General features: G+C 44.6%; 1 protein-coding gene across 1 annotated transcript in view; it reads right to left on the bottom strand.

The window, feature by feature from the left end:
* The window catches only part of HECW2 (HECT, C2 and WW domain containing E3 ubiquitin protein ligase 2), a 202,388-nt gene that overhangs the window by 140,545 nt on the left and 35,292 nt on the right, over nt 1-26,551 (bottom strand). The window contains exon 3 of the mRNA XM_044432035.1: nt 1,228-1,553. Within this exon, the coding sequence (XP_044287970.1) occupies nt 1,228-1,519 (292 nt within the window). The 5' untranslated portion in view covers nt 1,520-1,553. The remainder of the gene's footprint in view (nt 1-1,227; nt 1,554-26,551) is intronic.

Genomic DNA, 26,551 nt, shown 5'->3' with positions numbered 1-26,551 from the left:
CATCTACTAAGTGGGGGTGGTGGGAATTATAGTCCAGCATAGATGGGGGTGGGGACACAATGTTTGAGATGGCTGATATACAGTACTGCAAATGTATAAAGAGTTACATCCATTACAAACCATTTACAGGATCATTTTTCAGCTGGAAAAGTCAGCACGGTATTTCATGCAAATCACACCTTATAGTACTATAAGAATACTTTTATAGAATAAGAGCAAGCATTTACATAATATATTGCAAATTTTGAAAAATTTTATATCATTCAATTTTTCTCACCATAGCGCTTTTAGGTAGGTAATTACTATTATACCCATCACATAGAATGAAGGGTTGAGGATGAAATGTTATAGTTTGCTTCATGTCATTACTTCAGGACAAAGGTAACATTCAAAGACAACATACTTGTCAGCACAACCATTACTGCACAAAACAATTGCTGTACTGATGGATTATTTGGCTGGGGTTAAAGTATCACATTTTCCCAACTAAGTACCAGAATAGTACAACTAGTTTTTAATAGCCTTGCAATACGAAGGCAAACTCAAGAAGAGACATCTAGATGATGCAGAACAAATGGGTAACTGCAGTTTTATGGTACTAAAATCTGTTTACGCAGAGAAGGCCATAGAAGCTACAGAAATGTATACAAATTTTTGTGTGGACCTTTTACTAAAAAAAATGAACCAGAAGCAAAAAAGGTAAGAAATGAACTGATACTTCAAAAAAGCTTGAAAGCTATAGAATTCAAAAGTTTGGCATGTGGTCAGAATTTCATAAATAGCACATTTTAAGACTTTCCTGTGCTTTTGAAATTATATCAGTGGTACCTCCCCACAAGTGTATTATGGTAAAGATGCTGCACAGAAAATTATAGCTACGCACCTAATCCTGTATAATGTGAAAGTGATTAAGAAGCCACCCCTTCGAACTTTTGTGTCATCATTACAACCTACTTATGAACAGAACACAACACATTTTCTGGAATCTAGAAGACTGTCTTTCCGCAGGTATCAGACCAGAACAGACTGAAGATTTTGCTACTGAACTGTCTTTCCTCACAATTCATTGTATGAAGCCCTAAGCAAGAATGATTCTAGGAAGCTTTGTTTGGCCTGATCTCAGATCCTGTTGTTACCTGCATATTCCTACCTGTTAATAATATACAGAACATGAAAGGAGGAAACAGCTACTAGTTTTGCAGAAGGGAGACAAAAGCTCTTGCTTACCAATATGATAAAGTCCTATCCAGTCTGTAGGATCCACTTCTTCTTTAATATCCCAGAAAATGATGAGATTCTGAGACTGTCCTAACGTGTATTCATACATGCTGGCAGTCAAACTAGAGCGGCTATCAGAGGTCACTAAATCAGTGTCACTGTTGGCACGTTGCAAGCTCACGTTCTCAGGCACCGTGCCCTGTGACGCCAAACTCTGGAGGTTCTCTGGACTTAAAGTATACCGCAGCTGGGGATTGCGCCGTCGCACAAAAAGGAGATGTTCCCGAGCTGAACTGGTCATCTTGACCTTGCTTACACCAAAGATGCTTAGAGATCTGTAAAGAACAAAATTGAAAGGATTAATACAGACTCTGAAATCTGCACAAATCTGTAACGGGATCTGATGAGAAGAACTATGTGATTTTTCACGGATGTTTTTGGAGGTAGTCATTCATCTTAAGATACGAAAAAAAGCTTTCCCCAAACTCAATAAAGCCTTTTTTTTAAGTAAGTACTGCTTATCATTCTCACCCAAGCCACTCAGAAGCATCCTGTTTACAGGCCTTAAGAAATGGATAAATATTGACTCTCTTTTCTAGGAGAGCAGCAAGCCTAATTATCTGGGCTGGCCCTTCTATTAGACAGAGTGAGACATCTACCTCAGGATACTGATTTGGAGTATCAAAAAAGGGCAAGACACTCACAGGTATTTAATTCAGCATTGATCTATTTTTATAGCAGGGCTAGGGAGAAATACTTGGGAGATATTCTGCCTCAGCTGCCAAAATAACTTGACCTGCTTTAGGTACTGCACAGCTTGTTGGTGGCGGGGTGGATGGGGCCCAGTTTGCTGCTCCAGCTCAGACACTAACTTGTCTTAGGCCGAACCTGCCAATGGTTCCTGGCAATTTTATGGGCTGATTTTCAGCATGAATTCAGTAGCTAATATCTAATATCAGGGAGACATGAAGAGAAGGAGGCTTGTAAGAAATGTCATGAATCCCAGGAAAAATTTGCATCCCAATAGAAAATAAAAAGAGACTGCTAAAATAGTGCAAAAATCCCTACTTTAACTATGTGAATCCCCTAGAGGTTTTTACTGTCTTACTGGTCTTCTTTCCTCTAGAGAAGCTACTTTTGTCATCCGTTAGCTTATCACAGAACAACTCTTATGACGTGTTTCTCCCAGATACATACAACAGGGTGAGTTAGTAAAGCACTGAAATGGCAAAATGGACAGTCTGAAGGGGAACTTTGGATTGCAACTGAGTAATCACATTTCTAAATGCTCCTCTAACTGCTCTATTTTTGAAAAGTCACCTGCAAGAACTCTCTCTGCTGTGCTGTTTTTCTGTGTTCAGGAAAACAAATGATATGGAACATTCAGAGCTAGAATAAGGCACAAAAAGTACAGCTCAATCCACCACCTCAGCATTCTACCATCTTATTCCCCTGAATGTTTAGAATCACCCTCACCCATCTAGCATCACTCTCAACAGCAGAGGCAATCAAGACATGGTACACATTTTTCCATTTTCTGCTATGGCATGAGCAATTGGTGGCTCACAGGTAGCCTATGAAGAACTTGGATTGTGCAGCAAAATGCACATACATTACCCAGATTACACATCACCTGTTAGGGCTCCACAATTAGTTGCCACTTCATAACCCATAGTTTGAAGCTGGATTGGTTTAAACACACCCTAGTTAACAATGCTGGTTCACACATAATATTAAACTACAATTAATAGCAAGTGGAAGTGGAAGCTCCAATTTCCTCATTGGGAAGGTGGAAGTGTCTAAACCCCTGGTTCTAATCATAATAAACCATGGCTTATTACAACATTTAAACCAGCTCAAGAGTCAGAATTCATAACAACCAGAAAGTTGGGATTCCCTGTTTTATAAACATCACTTCCTGTTTAGTTACTGCTTGCCTATCTCAAGTACTAAATTAGGTCACTCTTCACCGGAGGGGAGAAAAAAAGACTTCAGATGTTTATAAAATCTGGAATTAATACACAACTCTCATAATTGGCCAGACAAAAAAATCCTTTTACTCTCCAGCTGCCATCAAAACATATCAAGAAAAAATGTAATGCTAGAATACAAACTACAATAAATGATGAGTAAATACAACCAAATTGGCATTCAGAATACATATGCTAAAACCAGCACACTGACATCTCTTTTTTTACATAGCTTTAAAATATTTTGGGTGCTCTCAGACAAGAATCACAGAATCCTAGAATAGTGAAGTTGGAAGGGGCCATGAAGGCCATCAGGTCCAACCCCCTGCTGTTGCAGGACACCAGTTTACACCATCCTACTCAGATGGCCACCCAGTTTATTATTTAATGTCTCCAGCATGAAATAGCCCATGACCTGTCTAGACAATTGGTTCCACTATCATATTGCTCTGAGAGTGAGGAAAATTTTCCTGATATCTAGCCTGAACCTGGGTTGTCACAGCTTGAATTGATTATTCCATGTCCTACACTATGGGTTGAGTGAGAAGAGATCTTGACCTTCCCGTTTGTGATGGCCTTTGAGGTACTTATAGAGGGATATCATGTCCCCCCTTCAGTCTTTTCAAGGCTGAACATACTTTTATAGTACTTTCATTTATGGAACATTACAGGGAGTCTAGAAAAACCACCTATTTTGCTTTTCTCTGAGCAGAGGGAGGCACCACAGCTCTCATGCACAGAAGGAGGGATTCTGCAGAGACATGAAGGAGCAACTCCCTCAGGTGCTGGTTGAGAATCCAGCTTTGTGCACTGCTCATCCTCCTAACTTGGTAGGATGTTTGGTGGGCAAGCAGCTCATGAAGGGATCTTGAAAAATGCCAGTCAAGCTGCCAGTTTCCCTCACACCTTTTCCTTCCAAGTTGGAAAGGGAAGCAGTAGATAGGCTGATCAATGATAACAGCAGGGATTCCTCTCCTCATTAGCTACAAAGGGGGTCACATTCACCCTGCAGAGTGGAGGTTCCCAATTTCTAGGTTAAAGTATTACAGAGCAATACAGATTCTAGTCAGAAGAGGAAAAAGTTATACCATTCCATTTTTAATCAAATCAATCTATTTAGACCAGAACTTCACAAAATACTTTAGAGAATAAGAACATCAGAATCTTATAATCCAACCAGGAAATGAAATCAACTCAGAAAGGAATCCAGCAAAAAGAATACACTTGGTCAGTCAAGCATGTTTGATTTTTTTAAAACACTTGACTGGAACACACCACCAAAATGATAATTTATGTTGAACTAGACTTTTTCTTAAGAGACACAAATGATGCAGTGGTGTAAACCACTGGGCTGGTTGATTGGAAAGCTGGCAGTTTGAATCTGGGGTGATCTTCCATTGCTTTGTCCCAGCTCCTGCCAACCTAGCAGTTCAAACGCATGCAAATGCGAGTAGATAAATAGGTACCACTTTGGTGGGAAGGTAGCAGTAGCGTTTAATCATGCTGGCCACATGGCCATGGAAACTGTCTGCGGACAATGCTGGCTACAAAATAGAGATGTGCACCACCCCCTAGAGGCAGAAACGACTGCACTTAATGTCATGGGGAAACCTTTTCCTTTTAGACTTTCTCTGCTACTGCAGTTAACTAAAGTTAACAAGGTATTTACAGGCAATTCTACCAACATCTGCTACGGGCGCAATCCTATGCAAGTTTAGACAGGAAAAAGTGCCTACAATTCCCAGCATGCAATAAGCCGTCCAGAGACGCATAGTGTTTGGATGGGTTAGAAATATCCCAAATAAATAAATAAAGTAGTAGTCCTTTTTCCCCATATAAACTTGCACAGAAGTGTGCTATAAGAAAATTAAGGTTTACCTTAGTTCTCACATGACTATCATTAATTAAAATGCACATCAGGTTACTGAACGCCATGTATTCTTTTGCTAACATTGTTCACAGCTCTTATTAAGAATGGGTCCCAAGGGTTCAGAGGGGAGAATTCTACTTTAGAAGGTGGTAAATACTCAAAACACTCAATCACAGTGTCTGTGGCTTTCTGGCTGCACCTTTCTTTTATTCCTATGCTATTTTCTAGATCAAATGAGCAAATTATTTTTTTAAAAACCCAGTAATTTTAATATTTAGAGAAACAGCATACTGAACTACAATTCTTAAATTTAACCCTGGAAATGTGGCTGAAATTTAGCAGCCTGCTGAAGATCAGCTAATGATTTCATGAAGAGACACCTGAACCACCTGGCCTATCTACTGAACAGTGCTGTTTGGAAGCTGTGAATTCTCCACTACGAATTCAAAGCATGATATATCTCACTGTAAAAAGTTAAAGACATCAAAAGCTGAGAAACATCTCAGGGTTTTCCACATTATCTCCCATCTCACAAATGAGGCAGCAGCTTTGTTCAGATGACCGAATCTTAGCTTCACTTAATGAGCCCTTTTGGTTGCATCTCCTATACTTTTTCTTTCATGCAAACAAGCTAGAAAGGCTTCCATTAACTTACTTCTAAACCTGTCAAGAGTGGTGCTAGGTACCTAATGATCTGGGGCTCAGGCACAGCGCCACAAGAAATTGCACAAATTTGCATGTGCTAATTTACATGTGCAAATATATGTGCATAATTAAAATAAGTACTATAATTTAAATTTTTATTGAAAGCAAACTAATTAACCTCTTGCTTGCTTTCAGGACAGAACTGTGCAGTATTTCAAATTCTCCTTGCTTAAAACTTACCTTCCAGGTGCCTATACTTTTCCTTTATCTTTCTGGCTCAAATTCAGATAGGGAAGATGGAGTGACTGGATCTGTATGGTACCTTAAATATTTACTGATTAATTGGAAACTCAACATGGCACCCTGGCAAGGATATATGGAAATGTATTGCAGCTTGTAAAATGTATGTTCTCGCACTGCAACCTTGCGCCATTTGGAAGGAGTAAACTGCATTAAGCAAAATGGTACTTTAGGTGAGTCTTCACTCACTCCCCCACTATCCATTCACCGCTTCACTATCCGTACTGGAAGAAAGCAGGAGCTGATTTGCTGTCTGAGCCCTCAGCAAGGAGGCAGAGGGAGCTATCCCCACCGTCTCTCACCAGCCAACACAACAGCACCAGAGATAGCAAGCCCACAGCCCAGGACTAGAAGCCAGAGCTTTGCTGCTTCTGGCCACCAGCCCACTCAAAGAGAGTGAAAAGAAGCACCATCAATGGTGGCCCCCCATTGTTAGTCAAATTATTGTTATTTTTATAGGATTCTAGAAAAAAATTTTTACAGTTCTTTGTTCCCAAGTTTTCTTCTAATCCTAAAATCTCCCCAAATTTTGCAGGGTTATAGATTTTTAGCAACTCAATCATCATAGGTCACTAATAAGTACTAAAATGCATATACATTTATTTAATATGTTTAGTGAATTGCTAATAAAGGGAATGCCCAATTTTGTGCCTGTGTGAGTGGGTGGGGTGGGGTGGGGTGGGGTGGAGAAGTTCCCTCAGGATCAACACTACAACATTTGTTTCAGCTGTTGGCTTTTCAAAGTTTCAGATTTAGCAATCCTCAGATTTTCTCCAGATCCAGATATTGGAACTGCAGATAAGGCAGGCTGTAGCTTAATTAAGGAGTAAGATCCCAATCCTACAAACACTTAACTCTGACTTACTCCTTCTGGAGCTACTGCTTCCCCAGCAACACCTCTGAGCATATGCGGAGTGTAATTCCTACTCTACCAGGAAGGAGGCTTCCACGCTTGCTTGCATATAACAGATTCACCATCATCACTGCCATAAAAATCAGGAGTCTCTCTGCCCCTCTTTGTTTCTTCTTCTGGTCAACACAACCCCAAACTAGCATTGATTTAGGTCTTTATTCCTAACATTTCTACAGTTTCTTTGATCTGCAGATCAGCCATCAAGCCAACAGGGGCTGGAATTACTGCAAGGGAAAGGGAAAGCAAGGGGATTGCAGAAGTGGAGGTGAAGTGAGGGATCATTCTTTTTAGCTTTCTGTGATGCTCTCAGTGAGTTTGATCCAGATTAATCCTCCTGCTTGGTGATTTCCTATCTTCAGTAGATCGTACAGGACCCAGTTAAGCAAGCTCAACAGAAGACTCAAAATATCACAGCCAATCAGAGCATCCCAGTATATTCTTACCACCAGTCCATCACAAACACCTGTGGGGAGCAGATGATGATGCATAACTCCTTTGCTTCACCTTAGCCCTTCCTTTGGGAAACAGGGTGGGGAGATAATGTAAGGAAAAAGCAGCCTGCATACACATCTAACTCCAGAGGGCCCCCAGCAATGACGTGGGGTGCTGCTATAGTCAACTCTATCTCCCCATCAATGAAACCAGAACATTATGTACCATAGCTACATATCCTGGCTTGTTCTGAAACCAGGATATGCAGTCTTGTTTCTATGAAACGGGAAGCTATAAATACTTGAAGATTTTCTCATTGGTGGCCTTGCTAGCCCAAAGAAGCCACATCACAGCCAAACTGCTCATTTGTATATCAGCTTATTAAGCCAAGACATACTTATTGAAACACAGGAATTAAAATGCCTTTGATCTCTCATGTAGTTTAATTAATTTATTCATTGAAAATGTTTAGGTCATCTTTTAGGCACAAATCCTCTCAAGGCAGCTCACAAAATAAAAACAATACAACAAGCAACATTTTCACAAGTCAGTGACAATAACAGAACAGATGTCACACCCAAAAACACAAGCACCAAAACAAATGCAGTGAAAACTATCAGCTATCTTTTAAGAAGACACAACTCAGGAGAAGGTCAAGGAAAACAAATGAATATATGAGTCCATTTGGGTCACGTACAAATGCTGTTAACGCAACATGGCCTTGTGGAAGAGGAATGGATGCCTGTGGATAATGTGGGTTTAGCCTGATTTCAGCCCATACGAATTTAAGCCTTACATGGGAAGAAATGAACTTGCCACTTAAGGATTGCCAGAACAGAGAAAATGGATTGCCACAAAAGAGGACACCAAGTTGCATGAAAACTGCATATGCTGATATATATGCATCAATGCAAATTAGGAATGGTTATTATAATTTAAATAGAATCAAAGTGCATCTCACCACATTGCGGGACACTGCAACCCATGTGCTGCTCAGACAGCTGCCCAGGTGCTCACTGAGGATGGGCAACTTTAAGGCCTCTTTAAATTCTCTCTTCTCGTGGTTCTTTATCTTTAAATTGCAGCTGAACTAGTCAGGGATTCAAAGAGAAGACTGACCTTTATGAAAGAGATCACATGGCTATCCTAGGCGACATTCTTAGACAAGCTTATGATATCATCGCTCCTTAAAATTCCCAGATGTTCTGACTCACCCAGGACACATAACCAGCTGCTAGACACAGGAAGCATCTTCTCATCTCAAATTTCTCTCAAATTCCACTGCACTATAGTTGAAACATCATGAAACAATGCTCAGATTAGCTGTATCTGTAGTTTCTTGAGACAAAGTGGAAGTGGTTCTGCATTAGTTTGATCAGAAAAATTGTACAAATTTAAGGCTGGATGAGCAAGTCATTTGTTTCCAGCCATTTGCCCAGTTCTAAACATTCCTTTACTCGGAAGCAAATTCCCTTATTTCAATAAAATTTACTTCTAAAGAACGATAGGACTTGAGTCTTTACCTGAGCACTAGGTTTTGAAAGCACATTACAGTTTCAATCCATTGCTAGCATTCACGAAGATCTGAACTTTGCAACTTCAAGTGAAATAACTTAGCCAGTCAGGCTGAGAACAAAACCTATATCCATGTTGCAATTAAATATGTCCCCCTGTCTAAGGCAATCAACTGAGATGTTATATGAATAGTGTTCCAACAGCACCAATCAAGGGATATCACATGCCTCAACATTTTTGACCAGGCGGTCAAATTTGACATTTGAGTATTATAGGAACCAATAAAAAAGGCCACTACATAGGGAGATTTGCTCATTCACAATATGGCTGCCAGTGGGTGTGGTACAAATTTGAATTCCAGAAGTCAATCTCATACAGCTAAAAGAAAAGGAAGTTGCCCAAAAAACAAGTAGAAGGTAGAGTATGAATTCTAAAACACAACATCACTCTTTTGAACACTCAGCTTCATGCTCCTACACAGCCTTTCCTAGCCTAATAAGCCTCCAAAAGTTTTGCACCGCGGTTCTGATTAGCCCCAGGCAGCATGGCCAGCGAGCAGGAATGCTGCAAGTTGTCATACAAAACATCTGGAGAGCTACAGGTTGAGAAAGATAGCAGTGGAAAGTACAAGACACAGGTGAGGCATGGGTCCGCAATGCCATCTTTGCTTCCACAGAGTACCCTCCGATTCCTATTTCACAGAAAGCAACCTGATGAGACCAAAGAAACACACTCACACAAGGGTGCAAGCTTCCCCATGAGGCAGTGCACATATGCATGCAGATACACGCACAGAACAAAGGAAAAACACCACCTCACTCCCTGCCACTTCTTCTAGCCCCCACACCCCATTCATACCCCAGTGCTACAACTCACAGGATGTTCCCTACTACCACAAACCTACCTTTTTCCTTTTTGAGGTTGTCTGGCACACTTAGTGGCTGCAGCTGCCTGCCACTATTATTTTCTAAGAACTCTTCCGGGGTGTTCTTAGGAGTAAAAGTGACAGTGCAGGCCAGCACTTGCATCACCAACCTCCTGGGGGGGGGGGTGCACACGTGTGTCAGAAAGGTCAAGAAACCTTGCAAGCACTGAGGGAAATGCCTTGGGGCAAGGGTCTTGCCTACAGGCACCACACCACAGAATTAAATGGTCTTCGTGTACTTCAACACACTATTATGAACTCAAATGCATATTGCAGTCTGAGGTCAGGGGTTGCTCTTTCAATTGACCTGCAAGCTAAAATGCCTTTTTAAATCATATATCCTAGAAGTGCTTCTGGGAACATTTGCCTTAGATTTCTTTTCTTTGCAACCTAACCTTAGGGCAAGGCCAGCAAATTACATACTTAGAAGACAATGCAACAATAACTTAGGTAAGAATATTGGTTAGCTTGGGTTTTTCAAAAGGCAGAAGCATTGTTTTTAAGCATTTAAATAGAGAAATGTGAAGTAAAAACAACTGAAAAATCAATTCTGGATGAATGATTATGTCATATTTGAAAATCTTTTTAAAAAAGGACTATACCAGTTAATTACAAATACCCACTTTTAAGGACATTTACTAATATTTAATCATATGTTTTCAAGCACAATCTAATACAACTCTCCTAATGGGATTTACTAGTTGTCTTCTAAACTTACTGGAAACTCATGAAAAACTGCAAAGACAGCTGTAACTGTATTCATGATAATGTAAGCATTACCGTGCATTCCAAATGAATCTTATTGTCTTGTGATATCACAGCACATTGAAGGCTTTTAATTAAAAGGTTTGCTTTCTGGTTCTGATTCTGCCAAATCTTCACTGCACATTCTTAAATAATCAGGCGAATTTCAGAATGTCTTATTTTGTCATCTGTCCAACTAAATGCAGTGGTATTTTGAGTTCAAGAACTCAGTCAGGCTACAGTTTGGCTACTGATCAGGCTACAGTTTGGCTACTGAGGAAGGCTGAGATATGGAAGAGCAGCAGTGAAGGAGGAAAAATTATCAAGTGTACATTTTACTGGAGATCAAGGTCATCCAAACTATTGTATTCCCAGGCACAACATATGTGTGTGAAAAGTGGACAGTGAAGATAGATGACAAGAAGAAAATTGATACATTTGAAACATGGTGCTGTTGGAGAGATTTGTGAATACCATGAATGGACAGAAGGACAAACAAGTGGGTGCTAGATCAAATCAAGCCAGAGCCATCCCTTGAAGTAAAAATGACAAAGTTGAGCTGTCATACTTTGGACACATCATGAGAAGGCAAGTCTCACTGGAGAAGACAATCATGACAGGAAAAATCAAAGGCAGAAGACAAAGGGAAAACCAAGTGTGAGATGAATTGAATCCATAAAGGAAGCCACAGCCCTGAACTTGGATGTGCTGAATGGAACTGCCAGGGACAGCACATTTTGGAGGGCTTTCTTACATAGGGTTGCCATAAGTCAGAGGCAACTTGACAGAACAACAGTAACAGGAGTCAAAGCACTGAATGTGAGTCAATGCACTGTAGTGATTAGAATGGCCTTCCCCAGCTTGGTGATCTCCAGGTGTTTGGGGCCACAGCTCCAGTCTGGACAATTGACTAAACTATCTGAAGCAAATGGAAATTAACATCCAAAGCACCAGAAGGCTACAAGGTTGAGGGAGGCTAGATTAGACTAGGATCCTGTTCAAATCCCCACTCAGCCATGAAGCTCACAGCAATACCTAATGAAATTTCAGTGGAAAGAGTTGACTTGTAGTCTGCCAAAATATCTTGTGGACTCATGAAAACATCCTAGAATGTCTCGGCTCATCCCTCACCTCCATCTCACTGCATTTTCTCAAGGTACTAACCTAATGTGAAAGATAGTTGTAAGGATAAATATTATAAATAGCTGTAAATACTGAAAATTCAGTACAAATGATTTAATGGCAAAAATGCTGCTTCATGTTGCATTTAGGTGTAACACAGGAAAAATTCAGCATCTGAGGAAGAAAAGAAGTCCCCTTCAGTTCAAACACTGAGCTGCTTGTTTTATTCATATTGGGTTTATTCATATTGGATCATTTTTGTATGTAGTGATCTCTCTCTGTAGCTGTGAAGTCTGTCGGTCACCAATGCTGTCCATTCCTACAGCAGTTTATGTAAATAGATTGCTGAACTGGGTGGGCGTAAGAGCACTGGCCCAGTCTGGGGTGTAAGTGTGTCTCTGAAGTTAGACATTTGGCCTTTTGAGTAGAAGTACTGTGGAAGAATACAAAAACACACAGTTTAAATTGACTGGGAGAGGAGAACATTGTGTAACATTTTACATTCTGTAAAAAATCAATTCTGTAAGGCAGGGTCCCCAGTTTGCAGGATCAGTGATGTCAGGAAGTCATACGAGCCTATCCTTGCTTTATTTAAAATCTTTTTATTGCTGCAACAGTTTATTTTGGCATTTAAATTCTTCATCGTGGCCTCTGTGCATCATACATTATGGGTGCTGCGCCAGCACAGTGCCTGTTGCCGGGAAGATTAAACAATCTGGCGGGAACTCTGTGCCCTCCCCCACATAGTATAAATGGGCGGAGTGCCTGGTGATATAAAGCAAGATCAGATAAGCCAAATGCACCCTCTTTAATTAGAAATTGCATTCTTTTGAAAGATATTCATTTAATTTTAATTTTTAATTATTTTAAATTAAATAATTTTATTTATGAGTCAGCTTACTCAGATTTAGTTCAAACATTTGAGATATATTTCTAGAAATGAGAATTCCCAGCTAAATCTGAATTTCCAATTAGTTAGTGGGTACAATATCTCCAATCAACATTAATTTGAGACTTTGACCTGGATAAACAATCATCTGCATCAAATCTAGAACAGACAAGTGATTGAAATAAGCAATACAGGGATATCAGCATAAAGAATACATTTAAATTCTGAACAGTTATACACTAATATATGAATATTAGCATTATGTTGAATAGCACACGCCAAGAGTTCCAAACATAGATCAAATATCAGTGGGAAAAGTACACATCCCTAGCTGGTACCTCTCCCAAATTAAAAAAAAAATCATACAAACTGCCAGTGGTATTAATTCATGCTCTTGAAGTTAAATATAGTATTTTGACCCATTTCAGAAATTCTGCGAGAAATTCTGTCCATATTTAATACAAACAGGTAAAAAAAGTCTATTTTTTAAAACCACCACCTGATCTGTCTTAACTAATAATCTAATAAACTGTTGCAATTTATTGGCCAAACTTCTAGTTATAATTCTAATGTCAACCTTAATTGTCAAATAGCTTGATAATTAGCGAAGCAGGTGTGATCCCTATCATGCTTAGGAATTACACTAATGTATGCATCGTTGACCCAATTCAAAAATAGTTGTATAAACAGTAAAGCTTTGGACCTAGGCAGCTGCAAAGTGTCTCATAGCACTCAGTGAGAAAATGCTTTATACTACTCAATTGGAAATCCATCTGGTCAAGGTGATTTCCATGTTGTTGTTTCATGCTTGTAATTTCCTCAATACACAGAGGCATCAAAAGAGATTGCTTTTATAAAGAGACTAAGCGGAAAGGATTGACATGAGAAAAATCAGTATCCATAACCTGCTTCAATATTTCACTACCTCTACTATTCAGTTCCAACTAGAATTGTACAAACTGGGGCTTTGACACTGAAGCATGTATCTTACCACTCTTGTCTTTAATAGCAAAAGTAATTTTTCAGTTCTTTTGTTGTCTGAGTCAATATTGTACTAGGTCATTTACCATTTCCCCAATAGCATTATTATTAATTCTTAGTAACCAAAGCTCTTTAGGCAGTATAAAATCATTAATAAAATACAATAGAATGTGATATTTAATGTAAATAACAGTAAAAACTTCACAACATTTCACTAAAAGTTGAAAAACAAATTTTAACAACATAAGCAGCTAAGACATAGTCATACACTATAACCTCCTAAGAGCGTACAATGCTGAATAACGCCCCCTTCCAGTATTGTTACATCCCTGAGCACAGTGGGCAGTCCTAGCCTGCTGCTAAGAAGTAATGCTGGCACCAAGCAAGCCTCAGTGGGAATATCATTCATAATTTGGGGGCCCTTCTCCTTGTTCCCACCAGCCAAGCTTCTCTTGGGGGCAACACTCAGAGGAAGCCCTCTGATACTGAGTATAGTCTGGCAACATTGTGGTTGGAAGAGTCATTTCATAAAGTTTTGTAGGCTCAACCTAAGTAGGGTTGTATAGGTTAAAAACAGCACCTTGATTCAGGCTTAGAAGTTGAAGGGCAGCCAGTGCAAGTGGGCCAGAACTGATGTGTCTTCAGACCTTCTGGTTCTGATTACCAGTCTGGCTGCTGTATTTTGCATAACCTTCCATTTCTCAGCTGTCTTCAAGGACAGCCCCATGTAGCATGCACTGCAGTAATCTATCTCAGAATACTAGAGTGTATTTTACGGAAACCAAGCTATCCCTAGTCAAACAGGGGGCACAGTTGGGCCACCAGCCAAAGCTAGTAGAAAGCACACTGTGCCACTGAGGCCACCTGAGCCTCAAACAACAAAGATGACCAAAGGAGCATCTCCAAGTTACATCCTTCAAGGGTAGTCAACCCTGTCCAGCACCACTTAATGATCTTGTGTGTTATGAGTATACTTATGGCGACCCACTCCAAAACTCTGGATGACCCCATACAGTGGTTTCATGTAGATGCTGAGCAGGATGCAGAACAAAACCTGCTCCTGAGAAACTCCATACTGGGGAATTCACAGAGCCAAGTGGATCTGACCATCCAAATAGGAATGGAGGTACTGCAAAGCAGTACCTCCCTCTTCCACATCAGAGAGTCTTCCTCAAATGACACGATAGCCAAAAATACTGAAAGCCACTGGGAAGAGTAAGAGCATCAACAGGGTCACACTTCCCATCTCTCTCCCAGTATAGGTCTTTCTACGGAGCAACAAGGCTATTTCTGAGCAAAAATCCAGTATAAACCCCAGCTGAAATGAATTCAGATAATGGAACTGGTTAGCCACCACCCACTCAAGGAAGAGAATATTTTCCACCAGTCTAAAATTATCAGCATGTAAGGTCAAGATAGGGTTTCTTCAGGAGTGCCCTCACAACTGTCTCTTTAAGGTGACATGGGACCACTCCTTTCAGAAGATGATACAGATCACTTCCGCAGCCCAGCTGGTTATTTCCTCCCTGATAGCTTTTTATAACCCAAGAAAAGAATCAAGAATGGACATGGCTGCCTGAACCTGTACAAGCATATTGTCAGCTTCCTCAAACTGTGCCAACTAAACTCATCCAATAAAACTTTACCACACTGTGCTCTGGGTAGTTTCCATGATGCAAGCAGTATACAATTGGATTCAATTGTATAAAACTCCTGGTGGATCAAAGAGATTGGTATCCTGAACATTTCTTGCAAAGATATTACACTGGGCATCAGACAAGTGTTAAGAATCTAGGGGAGCAATACACCACAAAAGGAGGTGACTGCCCTCCAGATTGCCTCAAAAGGTTTGGGACCTTGTGTCGCGGTTAAATGCATGTAGCCAAAGAGAACAAACCCTGGTTCTGCATTCACATGAACACGCACTGCACAGCACAGTTCATCAGAAAAAAAGAGAGCAAGCACCAGCTTTCACCCCATGTCATCCAGACAGCAAATCTTCCCATCACCTCCTAATCATACTCTAGGTTTCTACAGAGAGAAAGAGCTTCCTAACAGACTAACAGAAAGAGCAGGGGGTGACCTGTCCTGCAGCAGTGGAGTCTGCATGTCCAGGACACTTGCCAGGGAGAGAGGGCAAAGAGCGTCCCTTTCTAAGGGCCAGCTCTTTATAGCAATTTTCTCTGAACATGGGGCTTATGGGAAAGAGGAGCTTCCCAGGCTTCTCCTAATTCTTGGAATGGGGCTTGGTAAGCCCAAAATCATGTTTCTCTGGAAAAGAGGTGAGTTCCTTGTCTGTGTTTGCTGGATGTTCTCCAGGTGTCTCCCAAAAATGGGTCATCCTCCTTGCAGAGGTGTTTTGCCTAATCTCCTCTAGGGGGGAAATGCCAGACCCTTTCTTCACATGACTCCAGCATGCCTCCTTCTTTCTTCCAGAATTTAATTCTTCCTGAATTTAATTAAGTCTCCTCAACACTGCCCAGGCCTACAAGCCCATTCTGGCCTGGGAGTTTACGGTTCTGGCACTAATACTGACATATACACGTGTCTCGGCCTCTTTCTCCCTCATTCACAAGTGCATATGCGGACCCATGACCCAACATTGTGTTTCCTGGCACATGTGGCAGGGGCGGAATGGGGTGGAGAGCATGATTTAGCATGCCCTAAATCAATGTGTACCTCTTCAGAAAGGACAGGGACCGTGCCCATTACACAAAGTGTGATGGAAACACAAATAGTATTACACAGCAGAGTCATGACACTCTCCAGAGTAAGAACTTGTGCTATTCTGGTCTTATTTCGAAATGGCCAGACCCATCCAATGAAAAGTGCTGACTCAGATGGATGGCCACACTCAGAGCAGTGGCAGATGGGAAACAATGCCCAGGCTGCCTGGGCACTGTGCCCATTGTGACACGTTCCCCACTGTGACACATGCCCTGGGAAGGCCACCTATGGGATGGCCACACCTTCCTGGTGGGAGAGCAAGCGGGGTGCTTTTCCACTGGCTCTTGCACAGTACCAATTCAGGCGGTCCTACCCAACAGAGGAGGAGAACGCAAGAATGTAAGTTGGTTTCCTTGGAAGCTTGGGCACCCTGGCTGGCTCCTCTCCCGGCTAAGGCAGTTTTCCCTTTCCCAGAGGAGTAAACGTGAAAGCATCCACCATCTACCCTCAGGCTCTCCACAGAAGGCCCTCTGAGATGTGGGTCAACTGGCCCCATAATGTCAAGACTCTTCTCAGAACTGTGCATCATGCCGGCTTCTTCATGTGCTTCCTGTCTTCCATCAAGTCATGGGGGTCTTAGATGCATTCATGGGCACAGTCCCTTGCCCCAGGATGTGCGGGGATGAAAGGGGTCCCCAGTCTTCCAAACAGGTCTCCCAAATCCCAAGGAAGCCTGCCGCTCCCCATGGATATGACCAAAACTCAGCCTAGTCACATCAGCCACATTTCTCTTCTCCTTCCTCTTACAGGCTCTCCAGAATCAGACGCTTTCTTCATATCCGGGGAGGCAGAGTTGGCCCAGCAGAGGAGGGCAGCAGCCGCCCTCCCGATGCTGCTTCAGGAAGTTCCAGGAACAGTAGTGCTTGGTCCTGGCTCTCAGTCCATCAGAGGGCCAGAGTCCAGCCACTGCCCGGCAGCAAAGGACTTCCCACAGCAGCGCTGAGCTGGGCGCCCAGGTGCTCGTTCCACTGCGTGGGCGAGTGCTCTGTCCAGCTCTGCAATGGACCAACACTGCCCAACTCAGGAGATGGGTCTTAAATACCAGCAACTGAGGCCCAGGCAGTTGCCCCTCCATCCTTCCCAGAGGAGAGCACATAGCCCCCTCAGAGATGCCCATTACCAGGTGAGTTGCTGCCCAGGTCTTTCAGAGAATGGCTTGGAGAGGGAGAATCCTCCACACCCTGTCCCCCCTGGGGAGGGGAGGAAACAGTGGCTGGAGTCCTCAGCAGGAACCACTGTGCCAGGTCTGGCTTGCCTCACCAACAGCCCATTCTGTGGTCTGTGTCAAAAAGGCTAGAAACCAAGCTAGGTCACCCAAAAAGAAGCAAGAGGTTTTTGGAGAGGGAGTGAATTCTCTGTTTGCTTTTTTTTTGGGGGGGGGGGAATATGCAGAAGGGCACCCAAAGAAGTTCTCCACCTAGGCAAAAGTCCGTGAGAACAGGTGGTCCCCCAGAAGTCCTGGCCTTGAGCTCCTCAAGGCTTCGGAGATTGGCACCAGCACTGGGAGCCTCCCGCTTGTGCCTCAGGGCTACTGGGGAAGCGGAATGGGCTGGCAAGGAGGGCTTCTTCTGACATCCTGCTCCGCATTTGAGGAAGGGGGGAGGCATGCTCTTGTAGCGACACAGAGTCTGCTTCCCTCCCCCACAGCTTTGACATCATCCAGCTGTGAGGTCGTGTCTCCCTCATCCTTGGCATGGACATCTCCAAGGAAGAGGACTGAAGGACAGAGAGGAGGTATGCAGGAGTCCAGCACTTTGACACAGTGGCTTCCCGGGCAGGGTCCTTCTGCCAGGGGCTCCCACAAGCGCCTTGGGACACGTGCAGGTGGCTTCCTCCCCAACTAGCCAGGCTGCCCAGGGCTGGAGGGGGCAATCCGTTGCATTCACGGGTGGGACCCTCCATCTAGTGGCACCCGGGACTTTCTGAAGCCATGATGGTCATGCAGATGGGGGCCCTGGCTCATGAGGGGCTGATCCCAGGAGCTGAGAGTGCCATAGATATGAGGACGTAACGTAGCAGATCCCAAGAAACAAAAACCAGTGTACAAAAAAGGGCAAAGAGGAGAATGGAATCCCTTGTGTTTTCCTGGCTATTGCCAAGGGTGCCTGGAATCTCTGTATGAACATGCAACTAAACCATGTGCTGCTTCGTCTCTGTGGCTCTTGCCAAAGCACCAATTCCAGGCATTATTCATGCATCCTGGGAATCCAAAGCACACCCAGATTCTACATGTCAAAGCTCCCTGGCCAGAGGCCTTCATGGCATGCAAGCCCCAAGGTGCTGCCACGCTGGGGCATTTCACAGCTGCCGGCCGGCCATGAACTGCACCAGGAGAGGTCCTGTGCCCACTGCATCATTTTGTCTCCTGTCTCTTCCCCCAGGTGCAGGTGAGGCGAGGATGGACAGCTTGAGACGACGGCTTCAGCCATGCCTGCATCATTACTGCTCTCTATCCTGTCTTTACACTTGCAAATATTTATCTTCCCCCCCCCACCTGTCCCCATATTTATCTATGTATGGCTCCTTCTTCCTCTGCAAGGGAGCTATTGTTTGTAAATAGTACTTATGTATATATGTATCTAGGTATTCATTCATTCATTCAATTGTTCAATAATGCCCATTAGCATCCTGCTCTTTTAAAGAATAAAAAAACTTTTGTTGACTTGCTTGTTGTCTGACTGATGGATGGTGCCAATGTTCAGGCTCAGCCCCGGAGGGGGGCGCCCGAAACCCCAAAGCCGCCTTTTGGGAGCTCTCTCATGAATTTGCTCTGCAGTGGGATGGCTTCACCTTGCCAGGATTCTGGGGGGCCCTGTAGCCCCCCCCCCACATGGGCGGCTTTTGGGCTTGTGCCACCCACCTCCTTCTATCCATTATTCTGTGGTTTACAGAAATCTCAGAAGCTGGGCTGGGAGCAGAGGGAGGACTGAGGCACAGGGCTGGAAAGGGGCACAGTGGGGCCCACCCTCCAGCAATCAGGCCCTTGCTCCCGTGCTTGGTCGAACCTTCAAAGTGAGCCCCTTCAGGGGAGGTCCACGAACACTAGGCAAGGATAGCTCCTCAGCGGCCACCTTCTCTCATGTCACACGCAGCGGCACAGACAGAGGCAGGAGAGGGTGCTGCTTGCCCAGTGCGTGTGGCCCCATTTCTGGCCATGCCCAGAAGGAATTTGGACTCAGGAGCGCAGCGAAGGGGGCCGGAGCCAGGGGCCTGGGAGTCTTGTGCCGGAAACCCTGTGGGTGGCCGCCCCCAAAGCACGTTCCTCACCCACCCCTGCAACACCTTCTCTCGACTCCAACATGTTGCAGGCCACAGGCTCCTTCCCCAGGGACAATCACACACACGCCAAAGCCGGAAGGAGCGGTGCTGGCTTCCGCAGCTGCTGCCAGCTTGGCTATGTCTTCTGGCAGTAGCACCGCTTCGAATGCTGGAGTACCGATTTCGGCAGACTGCGTGGCTTAAAGACACCACAGAAAAATTTCGAGTGGGGGGCAGCCTTATCACGCCAGGAAATCTTAGGTGGTGATACACTTCAAAAGGAGGCACTTGACTCAACATGGCCCCAAGAGGAGAGGGGGCATAGAGAGGCCCATGCCCAGGGCCAGCTCTTCATACCAGTTTCTCATATCATGGGGCTCATGGGAAAGAGGATGCTGGACTGAGGCCTGCTGGCCCACACTCTTGTTTCTCTGGGGAATTGTTGAGCCCCTTGTCTGTATTTTCTCAACGCCAGAGATAAGGGGTTCTCCAGGTGTCTCCAGACACTGGGTTGTCCTCCTGGCAGAGCTGCTTTGCCTCATCTCTTTAGGGAGGAAATGCCTGACCCTTCTCCCCAACACCCCAGCATGCCTCCTTCTCCCACACAGGCCAGCCCAGGACAGGAGGGGCTTCTTCTTGGATTCAGGTCTGCCAATCATGGCCCAGACCAACAAGCCCATTCTCTCCTGGGAGCTCACGTTTATGGTGCTAATATTGATATGAACAGACACTACATCCTCTTTCTCCCCAGAACTCAAGTGTTTATGTGAAGGCATGACCCAGCGCTTCATTTGCAGGCACACATGGCAGGGGCAGGACAGGGAGGAAAGGGTGATTTGGCATGCCCTAAATCTGTTTGTACCTCCCTGGAAAAGACAGGGCCCATGTCCCTTACACAACATGTGATGGAAACACAAACGGTATTGCACAGCAAAGAGCCATGATGCTCCCCAGATTAAGCACAAGTGCCGTTCCGGCCTTGCTGGAAAATGAACAGACCAGTTCAATGAAAAGCGCTGACTCAGCTGGATGGCCACACTCGGAGTGGTGGCAGACGGGAAACAATTTGAGGGCTGCCCGGGCACTGTGCTCATTGTTTCACGTTCCTCACTGTGACACGTGCCCTGGGAAGGCCACAGGTGGGATGGCCAGACCTTCTTGGAGGGAGAGAGAGCTGGTTGCTTTCTGCTAGCTCTTGGATCTCATTGTTCCAGGAAAGGTGTCACAAGAGAGAGGAAGACTGCAAGGATGTAAGTCGGCTTCCCTGGAATCTGGGCACCCTCCCCCGAGCCCCAACCAGCTCCTTCCATCCTGGGCAAGGCAGCTTTCCCTTCCCCAGAGCAGTAAATGTGAAAGGTTCCACTATGTACCCTGAAGCTCTCCCTAGAAGGCCCTCTGTGGGACTGTTTACCCAGTCCCAAAACGGTTGAGCGCTTCTCAGTGTCCCCACACAGGAGGACATATCTAATCCAGCACTAGTCCAGAGTCTGGGAAAGCTGAGCCCAGTTGCATATCCTGCCCCTCAGCCTTAGGTTGGCCTAGTCAACTTTCTCAGTCTGCCTGGAGGTGGCTGCACCGGCCAGCGGCTTCCATGTTCTAACTGCCAACTAATGGTGCATCATGTAGTTTCTTCATGTGCTTCCAGCCTCCATTAGACTACTGGGGAACTTCACTGTACTCATGGGCACTCTCCAGGGCTCCAGGATGCAAGAGGATGAAAAGGGGTCCCCAGTCCTTAAGAAATAGGTTTCCCAAATCCAGAGAAAAGCTGCCATGCCCATGGAAATGACCGGTGTTTGGCCTGGTCACGCCAGCCACATTTCTCCTCTCCTTCTCGCAGGCTATCAAGGCTCAAGCATGTCCTCTACCTCCACAGAGGCAGAGTCGGCCCGGCCAAGGAGCAGAGCAGCGGCCCACCTGAAGCTGCTCTGAAAAGCTCTGGGAAGGAGCACAGGGCTTGGACCAGGGCCTCAGCGGAGGAACAGGGACCAGTCCCTGCCCGGCAGCCAGGCCCTGCCCACAGCAGGGTGGAGGTCAGAGCCCCGGTGCTCCTTCTCAGCGAGCGAGTCCTCAACCTAGAAGGACAACGGGCTGAGGCTGCCCAGCGCTGGAGCTGGCGATGAGGGGCTGGAGGGCCCTGCAGAGCCCACCCAGAGATATTCATCACCAGGTGAGTCACTGGCCAGGGCTTTTGGAGAATGGTTACAAGAAGGGAAGCCCCTCACTGAATCCCCTCTGTGGGGAGGAGGGTGCAGAGCGGCTGGAGCCCTCAGCAGGAAGCACTGTGCCAGGTCTGGCCTGTCCCACCAACAGCTCATTCTCTGCTCTGTGCCTGCAAGGCTGGAGTGCGAGCTTGGCCACCTGAAAAGAGCAAGAGGTTTTGAAGAGGGAGAGGGAATTCTCTGCCTGCCGGTACAGCTGCTTTTGGGGTGGGGATACAGAGAAGGGCATCCAAAGAAGTTCTCACCCTAGGCAAAAGTCCTAAGGGAGAAGAAACAGGTCGTCCTGCAAAGTCCTGGCCTTGAGCTCTTCAGGGCCTCAGAGACTGGCTCCAGCACTGGGATCCTCCTGCGTGTGGCTCAGGGCTACTGGGGCAAGCCGAATGGGCTGGCAAGGAGAGCTTCTTCGGATGTCCCACTCCAACACAGAGTCAGCTTCCCTCCTGCACAGCTTCAAGCTCCCTCAACTGGGAGGACCTCTACCTCAACTACCGCGTCATCTAGACAGCTGGACACCAGCAAGGACAAGGTGACAGTTTCCTCCGGAGACACGGACATCTCTGCGGAGGACAATGCAGGACAGAGAGGAGGGATGCAAGAGGCCATCACCTTGGCACAGTGGCTTCACTGGCACAGTCCTTTTGCCAGGGGCTCCCACAAGAGCCTTGGGACGCATGCAGGCAGCTTCCTCCCTAGCCAGCCACACTTCCCAGGGCTGGAGTGCGCGATCCTTCTGCATCTGCAGGTGGGGCCCTCCACCCAGTGGCACGCGGGACTTTCCTGAGCCATAATCATCGTGCAGATGGGGGGGGGAGGGATGGCTCTTGATGGGCTGATCCCGGATGCTGAGAGGGCTATAGACATGAGGAGATAATGTGAAAGATCCCAAGAAACAAAAGCTGGTGTATGAAATGGGCAAAGAGGAGAACGGAATTCTTTGTGTTTTCCTGGTGGTTGCTAAGGGAGCCTGCAATCTGGCCACAACCCCTGTGACTAGACGATGCCTCCTCCGTTCTCTGTGGCTTGTGCGGAAGCACCAATTCAAGGCACAATTCGTGCATCCCAGGGATCCCAAGCACACCCTGATCCCACGTGCCAAAGCTGCCTGGCCAGAAGCGTTCATGGCGGGTCAGCCCCGATGTGCTGCTGAGCCGTATGAGCCTTGCGTGGCTGCCAGTGCACCAAGGGTGGTCCTCTTCCTGTCACATCATTCTTTTCTCTCATCTCTCTCCCCAGGCGAGGTGCGGATGGGCAGTCTGAGAAGACCAATCCAGCCATGCGCCTCATCCTCCCTTCTCCTCTCTGTCCTGTATTTGCATATCCATTATTTATCCGCTCTTCCCTGCATCTGCTCCTCCCTCCATCCCCTATGGCTCCTTCTCCCTCTCCAACTAGCCAAGGGAGCCATTGTATTTAGTTATGTATTTACTTGTTTGTTTATTTCTTAAGCTTGGTTTAAGGATGCCTCTTGGCATCTTGCTCTATTTAAAAGACTGAAAACTTTTGTTTCATTGACTTGCTTGTTGTCTGACTGATGCATGATACCATTCCTCAGGCTCAGCCCCAGAGGGGGGCACCTGTAACCACAAAGCTACCTTCTGGGAGCTCTCTCCTCCCAAATTTGCGCTGCAGTGGGATTGCTTCACCTCACCAGGACTCTCAGCCCCCCTCTAGGTCCCCAGTGGGCAGCTTTTGGGCTTGTGCCACCCACCTCCTTTCATCTGTTCTTCTATGGTTTACCAAAACCCCAGAAACAGGCTTGGGGACCAGAGGAAGGACTGCGGCACAGGGCTGGGAAGGAACACTGCAGGACCCACCCTCTAGCCTTCATGCACTTCCTCTCATGCTTGGCCTGATTTTCAAAAGTAAACTGAGCCAGGGGAAAGCCTGCGTATGCTCGGCAGGGACAGCTGCTCAGCGGGCAACCTTCTTTCACGTCACGTGCGGCAGTACAGACAGAGGTTGCTGCATGGGCCATGAAAGAGGGGCGCTGCCTATGCAGTGCATGGGTCTCAACTGCAGGATGTGCTCAAAAAGAAGTTGTACGCAGGAGTGCAATGAAGGGCCCGGGAGCCTGGTGCAGGGAATCCTGTAGCTTGCCGCCCCCAAAACACATTCCTTGCCCACCCCTGCAACATTCTCTCTCTAAACTGAACACATTGCAGGCCACAAGGCTGGCTTGCGAGGATGCTGCTAGCTTTCCCAAATCTTCTGGGAATGGTACAGCTTCGAATGATGGAATACTGATTTCTGCAGACTGGGTGTCTTAAAGACACCATGGACGAATGTTGGGTAGGGAGCAGCCTTATCACGCCCAGAAATCCAAGGGGGCAATACAGCTTGAAAGGAGGTGTCTGCCCCCCAGATGGCCCCAAAAGCTCCAGGACCTCTTGCTGGGATTCAGCGTGTGGGCCGGGGAGAACAGCCCTAGTTCTGCATTCACACAAACACACAGCACTTGGTAAGGGCAGGGCAGGAACGGTCATTCATCAGCAGGACAGAGATCAGGCAGCAGCCTCCACCCCATGCTGTCCAGGCAGCAAGTATTCCCATGACATCCCAATCGTGTCTACACTTCTACAGAGAGAAAGGGCTTGCTGCCTAACAAAGCTGGAGAGGCTAAGAAAAAGGGGTGGGTAATGACCTGCAACAGTGGAGCTCGCCTGTCCAGAACGTTTGCTGGAGAGAGAGGGCAGAGAGCCTCCAGTTCTCTTTATAGCAATTCCCTCTGAACATGGTGCTTATGGGAAAGAGGACAAGAGGTCCTTCTTCCTGGATTCAAGTCTCCCCAACATGGTGTGGGCCTACAATCCCATTCTGGCCTGGGAGTTTATGGTTCTGGCACCAACACTGATATATTACTCTTTATAACGTCCTGGGGCCAACATCTAATAGGCCGCAGATGACCCTGAGAAGCTCCACTGGGCTGCAAATGGAAGACTGAATAGAGGCAGTGAGATGTGTCCATCTTAAACTGGCTAAAGCAAATTCCACATGCAGTGAAGGAATATTATTCAACTTATATGATGTACCTCCTGATAAAGTTGTTCAGTTGGAAAAATGGCAATATGAGTTATTAGATTTTTCAACCTTTCACTTAAAGTTATCTGTTCCTTTTTTTTTAAAGTGTTTTTATAAGAGGCGTAGCAGTAATTCAAGGCTTTCCAGGCCTCCTACTCAATCGATCATGAGTAAATTCTGCCCTCATTAGATTCAAAATATTAATGTAGCTCAGCAAAATCTGATTTAAAAAAATTAACATTAAGAAATATTAAAATGCCAGATACCAATAGGCCTTCAAAACTTTGCAAGTCCAAACTGATCTGAAATTATCAACCTTTCAATCATAGAGTCTCCAATTTGACTTAGTAAGGATGTAGATACCAAAAAGTAGTCTACCCATTAGTAGTTACAAGGAACAAATGCACAATTTCTCTCATCTGGATTCATAGTCCTCCAAGTGTCAACCTGGCCAAAGTCTGACACTGTTTGCCTCTTAGATGCTGGAGTATTCCTGTCCAGCACAGGTTCTAAGGTTTCATTAAAACACACACACATGTGCAATGGCATGCGTACCACCCAATTTGCTAAACATTCATGAAACATAACTGGAAAATCATTATTAGGTTCATATACACTGATCAAAGCAGTTATGTTCTCACTGTATTTTGCAAGCAAAATCCAAAACCAAACACCAGCATCAATAATACTGTGCTGAACTGAAAATAAAAGTCATTTGCCTTGACTTGACAATTGATCCTGTAACAGCTGTCAGAGGGCAATTAGAACAATGGACTAATGAATTGTTAAAGCAAAAATGGTAAGTGCAGAGGATATCCTTAATCTGAATATATGATAGTACGAAAGGAAATAAAACAAGATAATATGTGATGAGAGGGATAATAAGTGAAATCCATAAGATATTATTAGAAGAGGCGGATCACTATGATCCTCTTAAAGTGTCAGGGAAAACAGACTTAAGAAGGAATATTAGTAACAAAGAGTGAGAAAAATGTGGGATAAAAGAATAAAGTGCATATCAGAAAGAATAAAGGAAGATTTTTATAAATTAGTGTGGAAATAATACTTAGCACTGGTAAAATTGAATTATATGTATAATAAATATTCTAATATATGTTGAAAGGTGTAGTCAGGAAGTGGGTACATATTTCCATATGTGGTGGGAATGTGACTATATAATGAAATTTTAGAAAGTGGTTTTTAATGGAATTAGTAAAATATTGAATTTAAATATAGAAATAAACTCTAGAATTGCATTATTCTCAGTATTTGACAGAGAACAGTGGAGATGGAATAGTAAAGCATTGATAACAAATTTAGTCACAACTGTTAAATTAATAATAGTAAAGAACTGGAAAGTAAAGTATGATTTTCAATTAAGGGATTGTATAGAGAAGTTTGGAATATAGCTATTAATGACAAGTTAACTTGTGATATTAAGGTGAAAGGGGTGATATTTAGGTGATATTAAGGTCTGATAGATATGAATAATTTTGATGATTTTTGGGGATAGTTAGAATATGTATTAATAAAAGGGAAGTGTTTTGAATCCTTACAAGATTCAATGCAGATCTGGAAGGGGAGTGGTGCCTCCTGAAAGAGCAAATGATTTAACACGTAATGAAAGGTTCCAGTCTACCAAATAATATTGTCTTTGTTATTATATTGTTTCAATTGTTTGAGGGAAAAATCCTTTATACTTGTATTAGTTACTATTTTTGTGTATGTTATAGATTTTGTTTTTGTTTTTAATTGATTCAATACATAAAATTAAATATTAAAAAACAGCTGTCAGAGGAAAG

This window comes from Varanus komodoensis, unplaced genomic scaffold (genome assembly GCF_004798865.1).
Source record: "Varanus komodoensis strain SLA01 unplaced genomic scaffold, ASM479886v1 scaffold23, whole genome shotgun sequence".
In the NCBI taxonomy this organism is placed as follows: Eukaryota; Metazoa; Chordata; class Lepidosauria; order Squamata; family Varanidae; genus Varanus; species Varanus komodoensis.
The sequence above is the reverse complement of the archived record's forward strand: the minus strand, read 5'-3'. Positions and strand labels throughout refer to the sequence as shown.